The 14534-nt window shown below is 53.8% G+C and overlaps 1 protein-coding gene across 4 annotated transcripts in view; it reads left to right on the top strand.

Moving 5' to 3' along the window:
- The window catches only part of LAMA5 (laminin subunit alpha 5), a 93882-nt gene that overhangs the window by 33875 nt on the left and 45473 nt on the right, over positions 1-14534 (top strand). For all 4 annotated transcript variants that reach the window (XM_083801477.1, XM_083801478.1, XM_083801479.1 and 1 more), the window contains exons 3-6: positions 5023-5140; positions 11467-11585; positions 12603-12773; positions 13253-13350. In XM_083801477.1, the coding sequence (XP_083657603.1) occupies positions 5023-5140; positions 11467-11585; positions 12603-12773; positions 13253-13350 (506 nt within the window). The remainder of the gene's footprint in view (positions 1-5022; positions 5141-11466; positions 11586-12602; positions 12774-13252; positions 13351-14534) is intronic.

Below are 14534 nucleotides of genomic sequence, written 5' to 3' on the forward strand. Positions count from 1 at the left end.
ATAAAAATACAAGGAAGATGTAGTTTGTTTATTAGATGTTGCTGTGTGGCCTTGCGGCACCTTGGAGGAGTGTAAGTGAGACCTCACCAAAGAAACTCGGGATGCGGCTGGGATGTGGCTGGTCCCAGTTTGCTGTCTGTTTTTCACGTGTGTCCCCCAGGGCTGGAAAACTGCGATCGGTGCCTTGAGAGAGGGAACGAGGAGCTGGGAGAGCTCGCCGTCGTGTGCTGCTCCTGCAGGAGGACGGACGGGCAGAGGACACGCTGCCCCAAGAGCAGCGGGGTTTCTCTTGCCTCCCAGGTCCTCGGTTTTATCCTTCAAAGTCTTGGCACTGTCGCAATGGGCAGTAATCAGAATTACATTTCCGTGGCATTTTGGTGCTCGACAAAGCTGCCCAGTGCCCAGATAGGCAGAGGGAAGAGTGGGGGGGAGATGGAGGAACTGCCCTCACCTCCATCTTCCCCTGCTGGCTCCGGGACTGGCTCTGTCCTTCCAGGCGCTGGGGCAGCTGCGAGTGATGGTCCCTGGAGAAACTGGCTCCAAAACCACTGCTGGCAGGGAGATGTCACTATGAAATACCCCTGTCAGAGTGTCCTGGCTGAAGATTCACTGTGTGAAATGAAGGGGGGGTTGAGTTGTACCCGGTGGTTTTTCAGAGACGGTGAGAGCCTGAGATCTGCTTGCCTGGAGGCAAGTGCGTGCATCAGAGCTGGCTTGCACCTCCCTCCCCTATGGAGAAGGGAAAAGAAATTGCCTAAGAGTCTGGGAGCATAGAGGTTTTTATTCATCCGCCTGATAATAGGAGCTAAATAAAAGCTCTGGAAAAAAAAACAACCATTGCTCTTGCAATATTGGTGGGGCAGAACTGTACTGGAACTAAACACGGAATGAAAAGTCTGGCTTTTTTGCCAGCTCTATTTTTGGAGTTACTGCTCCATCTTTGTAGCTTTGTGAGTTTTCTCAGCGCGTGCACTTGGAGCAAGCGATCTGCCTTTATTTTTTCCGGCAGGCTGTCATATACTGCGAGATAAGGGTGTTGGATGGAGAGGCAGGGGACTCAGCAGATTTGACGAGAAATCCCTCTGAATACCAGGATGCGGGTCCCGTTCCAGGGGGAGGTTCACTGCGGTCACAGACTCCTGAATGTTTTCTGTGCTCCGACTAGAGATGGGCCTAGCCCGTAAGAACTGGAAAGAAGAGGGTGTGAGATGCTGGCTGCCTGCTTTGTGTCCCAAAATTGCAGTCCCAACTGGAAGGAAGTTCAGCCTAGCATCGCGCGGTAGTGCTCACGCCGGTTTTAGGGCATGGAGCAGGGAATGGGGTTTGGCTTTGGGAGCAGGAGTGGGGTAGGAGTACCTGAGCTGAGCTGTGGCTGAACCAGCGAGGACGCAGAGGTTCTGGCTCTTTCCTGCAAAATGCTGCAGTGAAAGATATGTTAGCGTGCTGGTCCTGGTCGTGGATATTGAGCCCTGCTGCTCCCCGGTGCGTTTCTCAGTGCCCAGCGTGGCTGTGGGCGTGTGGACGTGCACAGACCCACATCTGCAGCCACTTGCAGCGCGCTGACACCAGTGACATCTCCTTGCAGCTCCAGAGGGCTCCTCTGGGCCGTGAGCCGCCCTGTTCCCCGACCCTGCCGCTCCTGCTCCCAGGACCGCTTGTGCCAGGGCGCGCAGCCGGCAGCACGAGGCCTTCTTTTGGCTCTTGGTTTCCCGTTACAAAGCACTGAGCCCCAGGCTTGGCTTTGAGTCGAGTTTCAGTGTTTGCACAGAAAATGCCTTTCACCAGGCACTGGTGTGGCTGCATCGTGACTCAGAGGACTTCTGAGAGCCAGAGGGATGCAAGGAGTTCGGACTCAAGGATGTTTAGTTAGGGACATTTCTTTCCAGCATCGAACTGGAAAGCAAGAAGGACCCCACAGAAACTCTGTGGAATTTACAGACTATAAACTCGGAGCTGGCTGTCTTTGCAAGAAGATAAATGGAGAGGATAGGGCTGTGCCTCATGTTTCTAATTTCGTGTTTGGGGTTGCTGCCGTTCATTGAAAGCATTTCCCCCTAAGTGTGAGAACAGAAACATGAATGCTGCTTTTTGGAAGTGCCAAAAAAAAAAGTGTGCTGTTGGAAAGCATCTTGCCTTCGTGGATCTCCCAGCAATTTAGAAGTGCTGCGAGTAAAACTCCGCGGTGCTTCTGTGAAAGGGATATTTCCTCTGGGCTGAGGGAAGCGCCGAGTGTGTGTTTCAGACCTGACCGGTGGTTTTCAGTACGGTGCATTAAAGGCAACTGAAGGAATTTTACACTGTGGCTTCTTTAACTATCGGGTGGTTTCTGTCACTTCAGGCTGGGTACTGCAAAATCAGTCATCACATTCAGTGGCTGAGAAAAAAACGTTCCTGACACTGGGGTTGGTCTTGTCTTACTTGGCAGTCGTCCTCCCACTGGGTGCTGCTGATGTGATTCTTCGGAGGTTTCGGAGGTTTCAGACCTCTGTTCGAGGTAGATGCTACGAATATGAAAAGATTGCCCCTTCGCGTTGGGTGTAACCACCAGTTTGTGGAGGAAAGTAAGGAACAGAGAACGTCAAGACTATTTTCAGAGGCACGGAGCACGTGCATCATGTGTCTGCTGCAGGCGCAGAGGTCCGGTAGCTCGTCAGGCAGACCCCGGGGACCTGATGGAGTTAGGACCTGAGCAGTTCGGACACGTAACTCCAGTCCTGCAGGACAACAGGACGCTGTTCTGCTTGCTTTTGCAGTACTGCCTTGTTTTGTCAGTGCTTTGTTTTGTGTTTTGCTTTGTAAAGGCGGGTTAGCCCTTTCGCACCGCCTGCTCTGAGCCACGGACGGTTCCCGGTGCCTCCCAGCTCTCCCAGTGCCTCCCAGCTCTCCCAGTGCCTCCCAGCTCTCCCAGTGCCTGAGGCCAGAACACCTGCAGGTACACTGGAGCCGCAGTGGATTTTGTCCAGTTGAAGGCTGTGCCAGCTTCCAGCAGGAGCAGCGGTTTATTCCCTGGAGAATAAAGCTGGAGGAGGATTTCTGGCGGAGGGAAGGTGTAACTGCACCGGCTGGTGCTCAGCCCTGCTCCCGTGCCAAGGGGCGGATGTGAACCTGTGGGAACGGGGCCTGCAGAGAAAGCAGGAAAAAAAAAAATCCCGAGCTGAAGCCTCTTTCACTAACAACAGCTCTGCTGGGAGGGTAAGGGGGCAGAAAATGCCGCTCCTTCCAAAAAGCTTTGTCTCCTGTGCCTTGATAACATGTAGGCAGCAGAGGGGAATACGAGGCAGCGTTTAGGTCTGGTTTCCTTCGGGTTCCAGCAGCTTGAAATGTCTTTTTCCCCTTGCTTGGGCTCACAAGGCTTTTGGCAGCCGGGAGCTGCGCTGGGTTTTGATTTCTTTGCTCTGGCTTGCACCAGTCCTCACAAATCCCACGCTCCTGCCCCTTTGCAGCCGGAGATCAGCCTCCGACCTGCGACACCCCCGCCGTGCTCCAGGACCGAGTTCAGTCCCCGAGCGTCCCCCTCGGGCACCCCTCGCCCACAGCCAGGTGTGAGGGTGGGTGCCGGCAGCAACCCCTGGGGAGCGGAGCAGAGGCTGTCCTGGTGTCAGAGCAGTGTCTGGCAGGAGCCTGAGGAACCTTTCGCCCGCTCATCCCGCTGATGTCGAGACAGAGCCAGGGCCAGCCTGCAGGGCTGCGCCGTCCCCTCGCTCCGGGCCCCGACAGCGCTCGGACCCGCTCGTCTGCGTGGCTGTAGCAAGGCGTGTGCTTCATGGGTGACTTGGTAGCTTTAAATGCCTCTTCCCTGCCTCGTTCCTTCCCCTTAAAAAGCCTAGTTACCGGCAGGGCTGTTCTGGGGGCCTGTTACGATTAATATTTGCCCTCTGACTCCGCGACGTGTGCGGCTGGGGCAGGGCCGAGGTGCAGGCGGCTTTCTGGTGCCCCTGCGCTGAGGCAGGCAGGCAGCCATCCTTCTCCTTCCCTGCAGACGTGTCCCGGGTAATCCTTGGGGGATATATGCTCATACAGTACCAGCCTTGTAGGAGGAGGGACTACTGCGCCGTAAATCTCTGCTTTTCGAGCACTGAACTCCCTGTTGGGTTGGTTTTGATGTTAGGAATTTTCTCTGATAAGAGAACTTTATTTGCCTTTAAATATCACTTTGTGACAGGATGATGGAGCGGGGATTCTTGGAGCAAGCCCGTGCCAGCCGGGGAAGGGAAGTTCTGCTGGGGCTTTTGTTTTTCTCTAGCGCTGACATTTTAGCTCTTTAAAGAGTACGTTTATTTTATTCTTGGCAAGGGTACATGCACACACGTCGGTGTCCAGACGAATGGGAGCAGCCCGGCGGTGGAGCTGTGCTGGAGCCAAGTGGGTCTCCTGCCCTCCTGTACCTGTGGCGCCTGGGGGAGAGGAGCAATTATGGGGCTTTTTTGCAACCAACTTCAAAATGTAGGTTGCGTGGGTGCAGCAGAGCTGTCAAGCGTAGAGCCTTAAAAAAATAATAATTTAATTTTGTGGTATTACATGCAAGGTGCACACGGGGTGTTCTGGGCTCCGGGCAGATGTTAACGGTTCGGGGTGTCGCTTGGTACCCCAAGGGCAGCCTGAGGCTTTGTAGCACTTAGCAGCTTTTTGTGATCACCTTGCAGAGCTTGTTGGTGGGGTCAGGCCAGCACGAGTTCCCTGGGCAGGACGTGGCCACAGGTTTCTGGTGCCACCTGCTCAGTCGAGGCTAAGTCTGAGGAGCCGCCCAGCACAGCCTCCCGAGCGGGGCCTGTAGCCACAAAGTCTGAGTTTTGTTTGCATTTGGACTCGTGGGAGCTGAGCTCCGTAATCTATCTCTCCCCAGCAGCCGCATCGTATCACCATCCTTTTAGATACGGGGGATTTTGCTCCACGAGCTGCCTGTGAGCAGCAGGCTCTGCAGAGCGGCAGCTCCTTTACTTTATTCAGCTGGGAGCCCCCAAGCTCCCCCTGGTTTTCACGAAGCTTTGAGCAGCCAACTAACTCTGTGTTCCTCTCTTTCAGCTCTTCCACGTGGCGTATGTCCTGATCAAATTTGCAAATTCTCCTCGTCCTGACCTCTGGGTGCTGGAGCGATCTACTGACTTCGGCCTTACCTACGAGCCCTGGCAGTATTTTGCCTGTAAGTATGGCAGCGTTAGGAGAGAGCTGCAGCATAGTGCCAGGTAGTGAGGCCGAAAGGAAGAAAGGCTCTTTGGGCTTGCTCTTTGTGCAAACACTGGGCTGATTTGGAGCTGTGTCTGTGTCACTGCTGTGATGTGGTACGTGTCTCCTGCCCAATAAGGCTGTAAGAGTTGAGTTTCAGATCGTAGCGGCTGGGTGAGGTTGTGGTGCTCCTCAGGGCAGGAGAACTATCGGCTCTTCAGGAGGGACAGGCAGCACAGAAGGGGAGGTGGCGTGGCTCTCTACATTAGAGAATCTTTCGATGTTGTAGAACTCCAGGCTGGGAATGATAAGGTTGAATCCCTGTGGGTTAGGATCCGCGGGAAGGCCGGCAAGGCTAGCATCCTGGTGGGGGTCTGTTATAGACCGCCGAACCAGGATGAGGAGACGGATGAGGAGTTTTATAGGCAACTGACAGAAGTTGCAAAATCGTCGGCGCTTGTCCTCGTGGGGGACTTCAACTTCCCGGACATATCCTGGAAACACAACACGGCACAGAGAAAGCAGTCTAGGAGGTTTCTGGAGAGCGTGGGAGATAGCTTCCTGACGCAGCTGGTCAGTGAACCTACCAGGGGTGGTGCCCCGCTAGACCTTCTCTTCACAAACAGAGAAGGACTGGTGGGAGATGTGGTGGTCGGAAGCTGTCTGGGGCAGAGTGACCATGAAATGGTAGAGTTCTCTATTCTTGGCGAGGCCAGGAAGGGGACCAGTAAAACTGCTGTCTTGGACTTCCGGAGGGCTGACTTTGAGCTGCTCAGGACGCTGGTTGGCCGAGTCCCTTGGGAGGCGGTTCTGAAGGGCAGAGGAGTCCAGGAAGGCTGGGCGCTCCTCAAGAAGGAAATCGTGATGGCACAGGAGCGGTCCGTCCCCACGTGCCCAAAGATGAGCCGGCGTGGAAGAAGACCGGCCTGGCTCAACAGAGAGTTGCGGCTGGAGCTTAGCAGAAAAAAGAGGGTTTATAATCTTTGGAAAAAAGGGCGGGCCACTGAGGAGGACTACAAGGATGTAGCGAGGCTGTGCAGGGAGAAAATTAGAAAGGCCAAAGCTCATCTGGAGCTCAACCTGGCTACTGCCGTTAAAGACAACAAAAAATCCTTTTACAAATACATCAACGCGAAACGGAGGACTAGGGAGAATCTCCATCCTTTACTGGATGCGAGGGGAAACCTAGTTACTAAGGATGAGGAAAAGGCTGAGGTGCTTAATGCCGCCTTTGCCTCAGTCTTTAGCGGCAATACCGGTTGTTCTCCGGACACCCAGTGCCCTGAGCTGGTGGAAGGGGATGGGGAGCTGGATGTGGCCTTCGCTATCCATGAGGAAATGGTTGGCGACCTGCTACGGAGCTTGGATGTGCGCAAGTCGATGGGGCCGGATGGGATCCACCCGAGGGTACTGAGAGAACTGGCGGAGGAGCTGGCCGAGCCGCTTTCCATCATTTATCGGCAGTCCTGGCTATCGGGGGAGGTCCCGGTTGACTGGCGGCTAGCCAATGTGACGCCTATCTATAAGAAGGGCCGCAGGGCAGACCCGGGGAACTATAGGCCTGTCAGTTTGACCTCAGTGCCGGGGAAGCTCATGGAGCAGATTATCTTGAGGGTCATCACGCGGCACTTGCAGGGCAAGCAGGCGATCAGGCCCAGTCAGCATGGGTTTATGAAAGGCAGGTCCTGCTTGACGAACCTGATCTCCTTCTATGACCAAGTGACGCGCTTGGTGGATGAGGGAAAGGCTGTGGACGTGGTCTACCTTGACCTCAGTAAGGCTTTTGACACCGTTCCCCACAACATTCTCCTCAAGAAACTGGCTGCTCGGGGCTTGGACTGGCGTACGCTTCGCTGGGTTAGAAACTGGCTGGATGGCCGGGCCCAGAGAGTTGTGGTGAATGGAGTCAAATCTGGCTGGAGGCCGGTCACTAGTGGAGTCCCCCAGGGCTCGGTACTGGGGCCGGTCCTCTTTAATATCTTTATTGATGATCTGGATGAGGGCGTCCAGTGCACCCTCAGTAAGTTTGCAGATGACACCAAGCTAAGTGCGTGTGTCGATCTGCTCGAGGGCAGGAAGGCTCTGCAGGAGGATCTGCATAGGCTGGAGCGATGGGCTGAGGTCAACTGCATGAAGTTCAACAAGGCCAAGTGCCGGGTCCTGCACCTGGGCTGCAACAACCCCAAGCAGAGCTACAGGCTGGGAGATGAGTGGCTGGAAAGCTGCCTGGCCGAGAAGGACCTGGGAGTATTGGTGGATAGTCGGCTGAATATGAGCCAGCAGTGTGCCCAGGTGGCCAAGAAGGCCAACGGCATCCTGGCCTGTATAAGAAGCAGTGTGGCCAGCAGGTCGAGGGAAGTGATTGTGCCCCTGTACTCGGCTCTGGTGAGGCCGCACCTCGAGTACTGTGTTCAGTTTTGGGCCCCTCGCTACAGGAAGGACATGGACGTGCTCGAGCGAGTCCAGAGAAGGGCGACCAAGCTGGTGAGGGGTCTGGAAAACAAGTCTTACGAGGAGCGGCTGAGGGAGCTGGGCTTGTTCAGCCTGGAGAAGAGGAGGCTCAGGGGCGACCTCATCGCTCTCTACAGTTACCTGAAAGGAGGCTGTAGAGAGGTGGGGGTTGGTCTATTCTCCCACGTGCCTGGTGACAGGACGAGGGGGAATGGGCTAAAGTTGCGACAGGGGAGTTTTAGGTTGGATGTTAGGAAGTACTTCTTTACCGAAAGGGTTATTAAGCATTGGAACGGGCTGCCCAGGGAGGTGGTGGAGTCACCATCCCTGGAGGTCTTTAAAAGACGTTTAGATGTAGAGCTTGGGGATATGGTTTAGTGGAGTACTTAGTGTTAGGTCGGAGGTTGGACTCGATGATCTTGAGGTCTCTTCCAACCTAGAAAAATCTGTGAATCTGTGAATCTGTGAATCTGTGAACTGTTTTGCTCTGTGGGGCTAAATGTATTTTTTAAGGTATTGCCGCTGGTGCTCACTCAGATCTCTGTGGATGGCAAAGCTGGCACCAGTGTCAGTGGTTGGGCATTGCTGGTCTAGGTATGGAACCTCAGATTTCTTACCATCTTCTCTCTCTGTCTGTCTGCCCTTTACCGTGCCCAGAGTAGCATATTTCAGCTCTCCAGAAACAAACCTGCAGCTCACTTCCAGGTGGCTGCAGGAACCCAAAAGTCTGGGGGCAGAAAGCAGCCCCCTTCCCCTTACTGGTTACCGGAGAGGGGATCCAGCCTGGGCAGGGTGGGGAGCCGCTGTCCTGCTGCTGGCCGGGTGGGATCAGAGGAGGCACTTGGACAAGGAGGCTCCAGAAATCCCGTCTGTGCGTTTGAATTCCCTCCTCCCGAGTTCTCTGATTAAAACCTGATCTCTTTAGGAGCAGCTGATTCTCTGGCAATTTGTCCTATGGGGTCTATGGGGTAGCCAGATCTGAGGAACGCGTTAACCACCGTCCCCCGCCCCGAAGCAGCAGCAGCAGTAATTGGGAGAAGATGAGAGTTAAGATCTACGACCAGAGCTTAAAACCTGTCACGGAGGGACCTCGGAGCACTCAGAGGCCTTGCCCTGGGCCGCCCCTCAGGGCTCATATTTCTGAGTTACCTGTCAGCCCGTGCTTTAGCTCTGCTGGCCTTTTCTTGTGAAGGAAAGAGCTGCAGGCGTTTTGTGTGCTGCGTTGCCTTAGTATGGCAGCTCCTCTCCAGCACTTGGATTTTCCCCTCTGCTGTGTGCTAGGGGGGAGTCGCTGCTGTCAAGTTGCTTGTTTTGTTTTTTTTTTTTTCTTCTGTAAGGAGAATTTCCCTTCCAGCTGCAGTGCCTCTCTTGGGGCCCATTACAGTTCTGTTACTGTATGGTCTGGGGCAGAGCTCTTGCCCTACATACTTGTCCCTGCTTGTAGTGGCAGCGCTGCAGCATCTGGAGCTCTCTTCCCTCCTGCAACATCAAGCCCTGTCCACGCCACCCCCCCTTGAGAAGAAGTGAGATGTAACGACACAGCCCAGTGGAAAATTCCCGTGGAAATAAAGAGGTTGCTGGTCCGAAACGTGCCGGGTGCGCTAGCACGACAAGTCCTTTGCAGAGGTTTATTTTTGGCTTGGGGAATTCTGTAGGTGGTCTAACAAAAACACTGTGCGGTTCGCTAGGGTGGTTAAAAGCAGCTGGCAGGGCTGTAAGCGCTCTCCAGAGACGCCAGCCAGCCTTGCCGGGGGTGACACCATCCCTGGTGGGAGGCGTTCGCTTCCCCAGGCTGTCCCGGGCAGGGCATTGAAGTGCTTTTGGGCTCAGCTCTGCAGGAGGAGGGCAGAAATGATGTTGTGGAAAGCATCTGCTAGGGCAGCTGATGGGGTCTGGGGGAGCGGGGCCGGAGGGAGCATGGCAACGTGGATCCTCCGTGCTTCGTGGCGGGGAGGCGCCGCGCGTTCCTTGGCCACCAAAGAAGTGGGAGCAGCCGGATGAGATTCGTGGTGGTGTTTATCCACATGAAGGGTTCCCCACGCAGCGTTTCAAATGGGGACGGGACATGAAAGACGCCCGGTCCCAGCTGGCCGTGGGGGCTGCGGAGCCTTGCCTGCCCCAGCTCAGCCCGCCGGGCAGGGCCAGCCCCTTTCGTCGCGCTTTGCTGGGCAGTGCCACCGTGGAGGGGAGGGCAGACAAAGCACAGAGCCAGGCTGTCGTCATCTCCACCCAGGGCTGACCTTCCCCAGGCTGCTCTTTCCTTAAAACATGGGTTGACTAAAACTGTCTTAGCTCGGAGACAGAAAGTCCTGCCCAAGGGCATCAGTACAGCCGGTGACAGAGCCAGAGTGCCCGGCTGCTGCCTCACGCAGCCATGGAGATTTGAGCTAGCTGGAAAAGATTTTTGTTTCTCCTGAGGAGCCGCTCTTGCTGGGCGTCCTGTCTCCGTGCTCAGCCGTGGCAGTGCTCTGGAGATCAATCACCGCATGCCAGCAGTGACAGGTTCCTCGCCTGAGGCTTCAGGATAAGCTGCCTTTACAGAAGCACCTGGTGAAGCAAAGCTCGGGAGCGAGACACCAGAGCTAAAATACTTCCACACCGTCTTCCTGGGGATGCAGCTCAGCTGCTGCCATTTCCACGGCAGCGTTTAACGGAGCAGGACCACGTGGCTGGAGACCAGGCGTAGGTGGCCACGAGGCGAAGGGCAGGCTGAAGCCGCCTGTGCTCACCGATCCCACACCTCCTGCCTGCCTTCACCCAGCAGTGCAGCACGCGGGGCAGGGGGCATGCCAGCTGGAGGCACGTTGCAGCAGATTTGGGAGGGTTACTCCCATGGATTAGGCTGGTGTTTCTCATCAGCTCCCCGCGTGAGCTGAGCAGCGCTGGCAGGTCGTGTTGGCTGCCTCGTATTCCCTCTCCTCCCCGTGGAGACGGCGTCCGAGCGCTGCAGCGACGTGCGCTTCGGCAGGCGGTGCTGAGCGCTCCTGGCACGGGTGGAATGGGGGTGAGAAGGAGCAGCACCCAGGCTCTTCCCTGGGGGAGCAGCCCCATGCGGCTCCCCACCCTGCAGAATCAGGTCCTTCACTGCCCCAGCACGGTCGCAGTGGGTTTGCGGGCTCTGCAAGGTGCGGGGCTTGCAGGAATGGCTGTGCGGGGAAGCCAGGGCGTCCCTGCAGCTGCATGGAGACTTGTGGCATGCTCCCGGGAGCCCAGCAGGGTCCCCAGAGCAGGTTGCAGGGCCAGCAGACTGCCCAGTGGTGCCTGTCCCCTGGCTTTAGCCAGCCATGCATTGCCACGTAGTGGCAGGAGCCCTCGGGTGCTGTCCCCAGGGGGCAGTTCCCATCAGCTTCAGCATTTCTGTTTTGTAGACGTAGTGGACATGGTGCACTGAGCTCCTGCATCAGGTGCAGAGCTCTGGCAGCAACCAGCCCTTCAGTTCAGCAGAAGCAGTGTAGCAAATTCCCCATCAGCAAATGAAGACAACAGATTCAGACTAGGGTTAGAGCTCAAACTGTGAGCTTAATGCCAAAATCGCAGGGCAAGTTTTTTGTAGGTGGTCGCAGTCGGTGCAATGTCCATTTCCTACCTTCCATCTGTGAGTTAATTCACTGCACCGAGGTGATTTGGAGGAATTTCTGATGGTGCCTGTTACTCTCACAGCGACTCCCTGCTTTCTCAGCAGTGGAGCACAAGTGTGTTAGCAACAAGAGAGTTGATGCAAAGCAATCTTTACCCAGTAAGTGCTTAACAAAGAGCATAGACCCTTCCCTCCTGTTGGCCAGCGCGGAGAAATCAGTACAGCACTTTGAATTGTTCCTTTCCCCTTACTGCTTTCATCTCTGGTTGATACAGCTTCCAAGAGGGACTGCATTGAGAAGTTCGGACTGCACACCGTGGATCGTATCACCAAGGACGACCACGCTATCTGCACTACTGAATATTCCCGGATCGTGCCTTTAGAAAATGGGGAGGTGAGCCATTGCACATGTCCATCCCCTGGGGCTCCCAGGGTTTCTGTGGCTGTAAAAAATGCTGGTGAGGTGACTGGCCACTGAAATAGATGGAAGAGTCTCATAGGAGACGTTGGGCAATTCTTCCTTGTATGGATGAAGAAAGTCCTCTGTCCTCCCAGCGTACAAACCCTGGTAGAACACAGAGGACATTGGGTTGTGGCTGTGCCACCAGGCTGATGAAGCAGTGTTCCTGTTGCCTGTTTCCTTTTGTGCCTCTATTTACATGGAAAAATAGCCATGGGGTGCAGCAGTCCAGAGGGACCTGACTGCCTCCGGTTGCAGTTGTGCTCAGGGCGTGAGTCCTAGGAGCTCTTCAGCCCTTCCCCTGCTCCTGCCCACAGCCCAGCTACCCAGAGGAGTGGCAGCAAAGTGTGCATAACCTATGAATATTTCTCTTTACAGAGAAATGTAAGTCAGCAGGAGGCTTTTGAGGAGGACAGCAAAGAAGAAGAGAAAATAGAAAGAGTCTGATAATAAAAAATTGCATATTGGGTAGTGCTTAAGTTAAAATCTGAACTCCTCTATAAGGGCAGGTAACAAGATGAAATAGGCAGAGCAGGGCAGGTGCGTGCATTGGACAGGAGACTTTAGAATTGCTCATCCTCCAAGGGATGCTGCAGCCTTGGTATGAACAGTGACTGGGCACGAAGGACAGAGCCGTGCTATGTTTCATGCTAAAACTTTGCTTAGGGAATAGACGTTCAGGGCTGGGTTTTTTGGCAGTTGTTTAATTGTGTAAAAGGGCAACAGATTTCTAGTTTGTTTTCTCAGTGACTAAAAGTGCTCGTATCAAATGGTTCCCGCTTGGCTTTTGGATGCCACTTACACTGCTCAGTGTTAAGACAAATAAGACCAGCAGGGAACTGATTCAGTTGTCCTGAAAAAGGATAAAGCTTGGGTTCTGCTGAGGGAGAGATTATTTTCCTCCCATATCAGAGGATGATGCTGATATGTTTTCCTTCCTTGTGTTCTCAGATTGTTGTGTCTCTCGTAAATGGGCGCCCGGGAGCCATGAACTTCTCCTACTCTCCTCTCCTGCGGAATTTCACAAAAGCCACCAACATCAGACTGCGCTTCCTGCAGACAAACACTCTGCTTGGCCACCTGATGGGCAAAGCATTAAGGGACCCTACGGTGACCAGGAGGGTAAGGCAGACCTTGATACTTCTTGCTCATGAAGTGGAAGTGTTTGAGGGGTATTCCAGGGGTATGGGTGCCACCTCTAGGGAAGAGACATCCCGGGATGTTGCCCATGGGAATTTCCTCTCTCTGCACTTGGGCTCCCCAAGCAGAAGGTGTCTGCAGCGGGTGCCACCGCTGCTGTGTTTAGAGCTAGGGACTGGTTGGGAAGAGCTGTTCTTAGCACCAACAGCATGAAACTGGGAAACACTTCCTGGTGTCCCACAGAGCTTTCTGGCTGTGCTGGGACACCCAGCTTGTACTCATGGGCTCTGTTAGCGGTGGCAGGTCTTACCATAGGCAGATGTTGCAGCCTATGAGGTCAGGCTTGCTGGTGTAAGGAAAATGTTCCAACACGTTATTTTACTGGTTAAAGTCCTGCTGAATCCTGAGTTGTGAAGCTTATTCATAAGATATTAATGCCCAGTTCCTCTTGCGCTCTCCAGTATTACTACAGCATCAAAGATATCAGCATTGGAGGGCGCTGTGTCTGCCATGGCCATGCAGATGTCTGTGATGCCAAAGACCCTAACGACCCTTACAGGTATGTTTTTCAAAGTACCAGTTCTGTGTAAAAGCATTTTAATCATTGTGCTCCGAATGAAATACAGCAGTGTGAGTTGAGTCCCGTCCTGAGCTCGTAATTGTGCTGGTGTTGTTGCTCTTGGCTCTGCCCTGGGAACAAACTAGAAACTAGTTCAGCCAAAGCAGCAAAAATGAAAGATGTTTTGCCCATCTGTCTTTTGGACAGATGAGCTCCCTGTACTCAACTTTGCCATCCCCATGGGGGCAGAGTGCTGGAGTGGGAAGGTGGGTGCGCAAGGCTGATATTGTTGAACAAGGAGGTTTCTTATCAAAGCCCAGGGCTTTGTTCTGAACCCGTTCTTAGAAGACTCTTGCTTCCCACATGCTTCTTAAGAAATGGGGCAATGCTCTCACACGTGGATGGCCTCCCAAGAAAGTAGAGACTGCTGTTCGGTTATACTCATAGAACCGTAGATAAGTTATGTATGTAGCTAAACAAATACTCTTTGCAAAAGAACAAGAGCATGCAAAACCGTTATGTTTTGGCTCATAGGACTCTTCCCATCCGCCTCAGCAATTTGAAATGCCAAAGAGCTTCTTCAAACCATGAAAGCGTTGCGTCTTAGCCATCTGTTTGCATCCTGAATGTTGCCTTTATGAAGGGGATGGGTAGATTCAGCTGGACGAGGAAAGCTTATATTACTTTCTCATAAGGATCATGTAGAGCTTTTGGATCTTCTAAAATAAAATTCCAGTGAGTCCCAGCCAAGATTAAAAGCTGCTAAGCGTTAAAACAAAGATGTATTGAAAAGCAAGTCTGCGTCAGTGTGCTTAACTCCCTGACAAAGGGAAGTTCATAAATATTTGAGTGCATGGTTCCTTGTTTTAGACTTTGGTGTTGCTGGATGCACTGTGCACCCGTGTACCAGAGCAGAATGATTTTTTAACATGGAAATGCCTTGACATTGATGGCTCAGGGATTTCCAGGAAGGAAGGGAAAATTGAGGGAGGAGAAATACGTTGGGATCATTGTTCGATGCCACTTCTGCTGATGACTTGCTCTGCCTCCCGGAATTCATCTCCTCCGCTCACATTTGAATGCGTTTGGCATCTTCCCTCTAGGCCCCAAGCTGTTTTCTAAAGCTGCAGCACTTGTTAGCAAGCAGCTGTTGCGTTTCACCCAGAGCAGATCGCACTTGCCTA

This window comes from Anser anser (assembly GCF_964211835.1).
Source record: "Anser anser genome assembly, chromosome: 16".
Taxonomy (NCBI): domain Eukaryota; kingdom Metazoa; phylum Chordata; class Aves; order Anseriformes; family Anatidae; genus Anser; species Anser anser.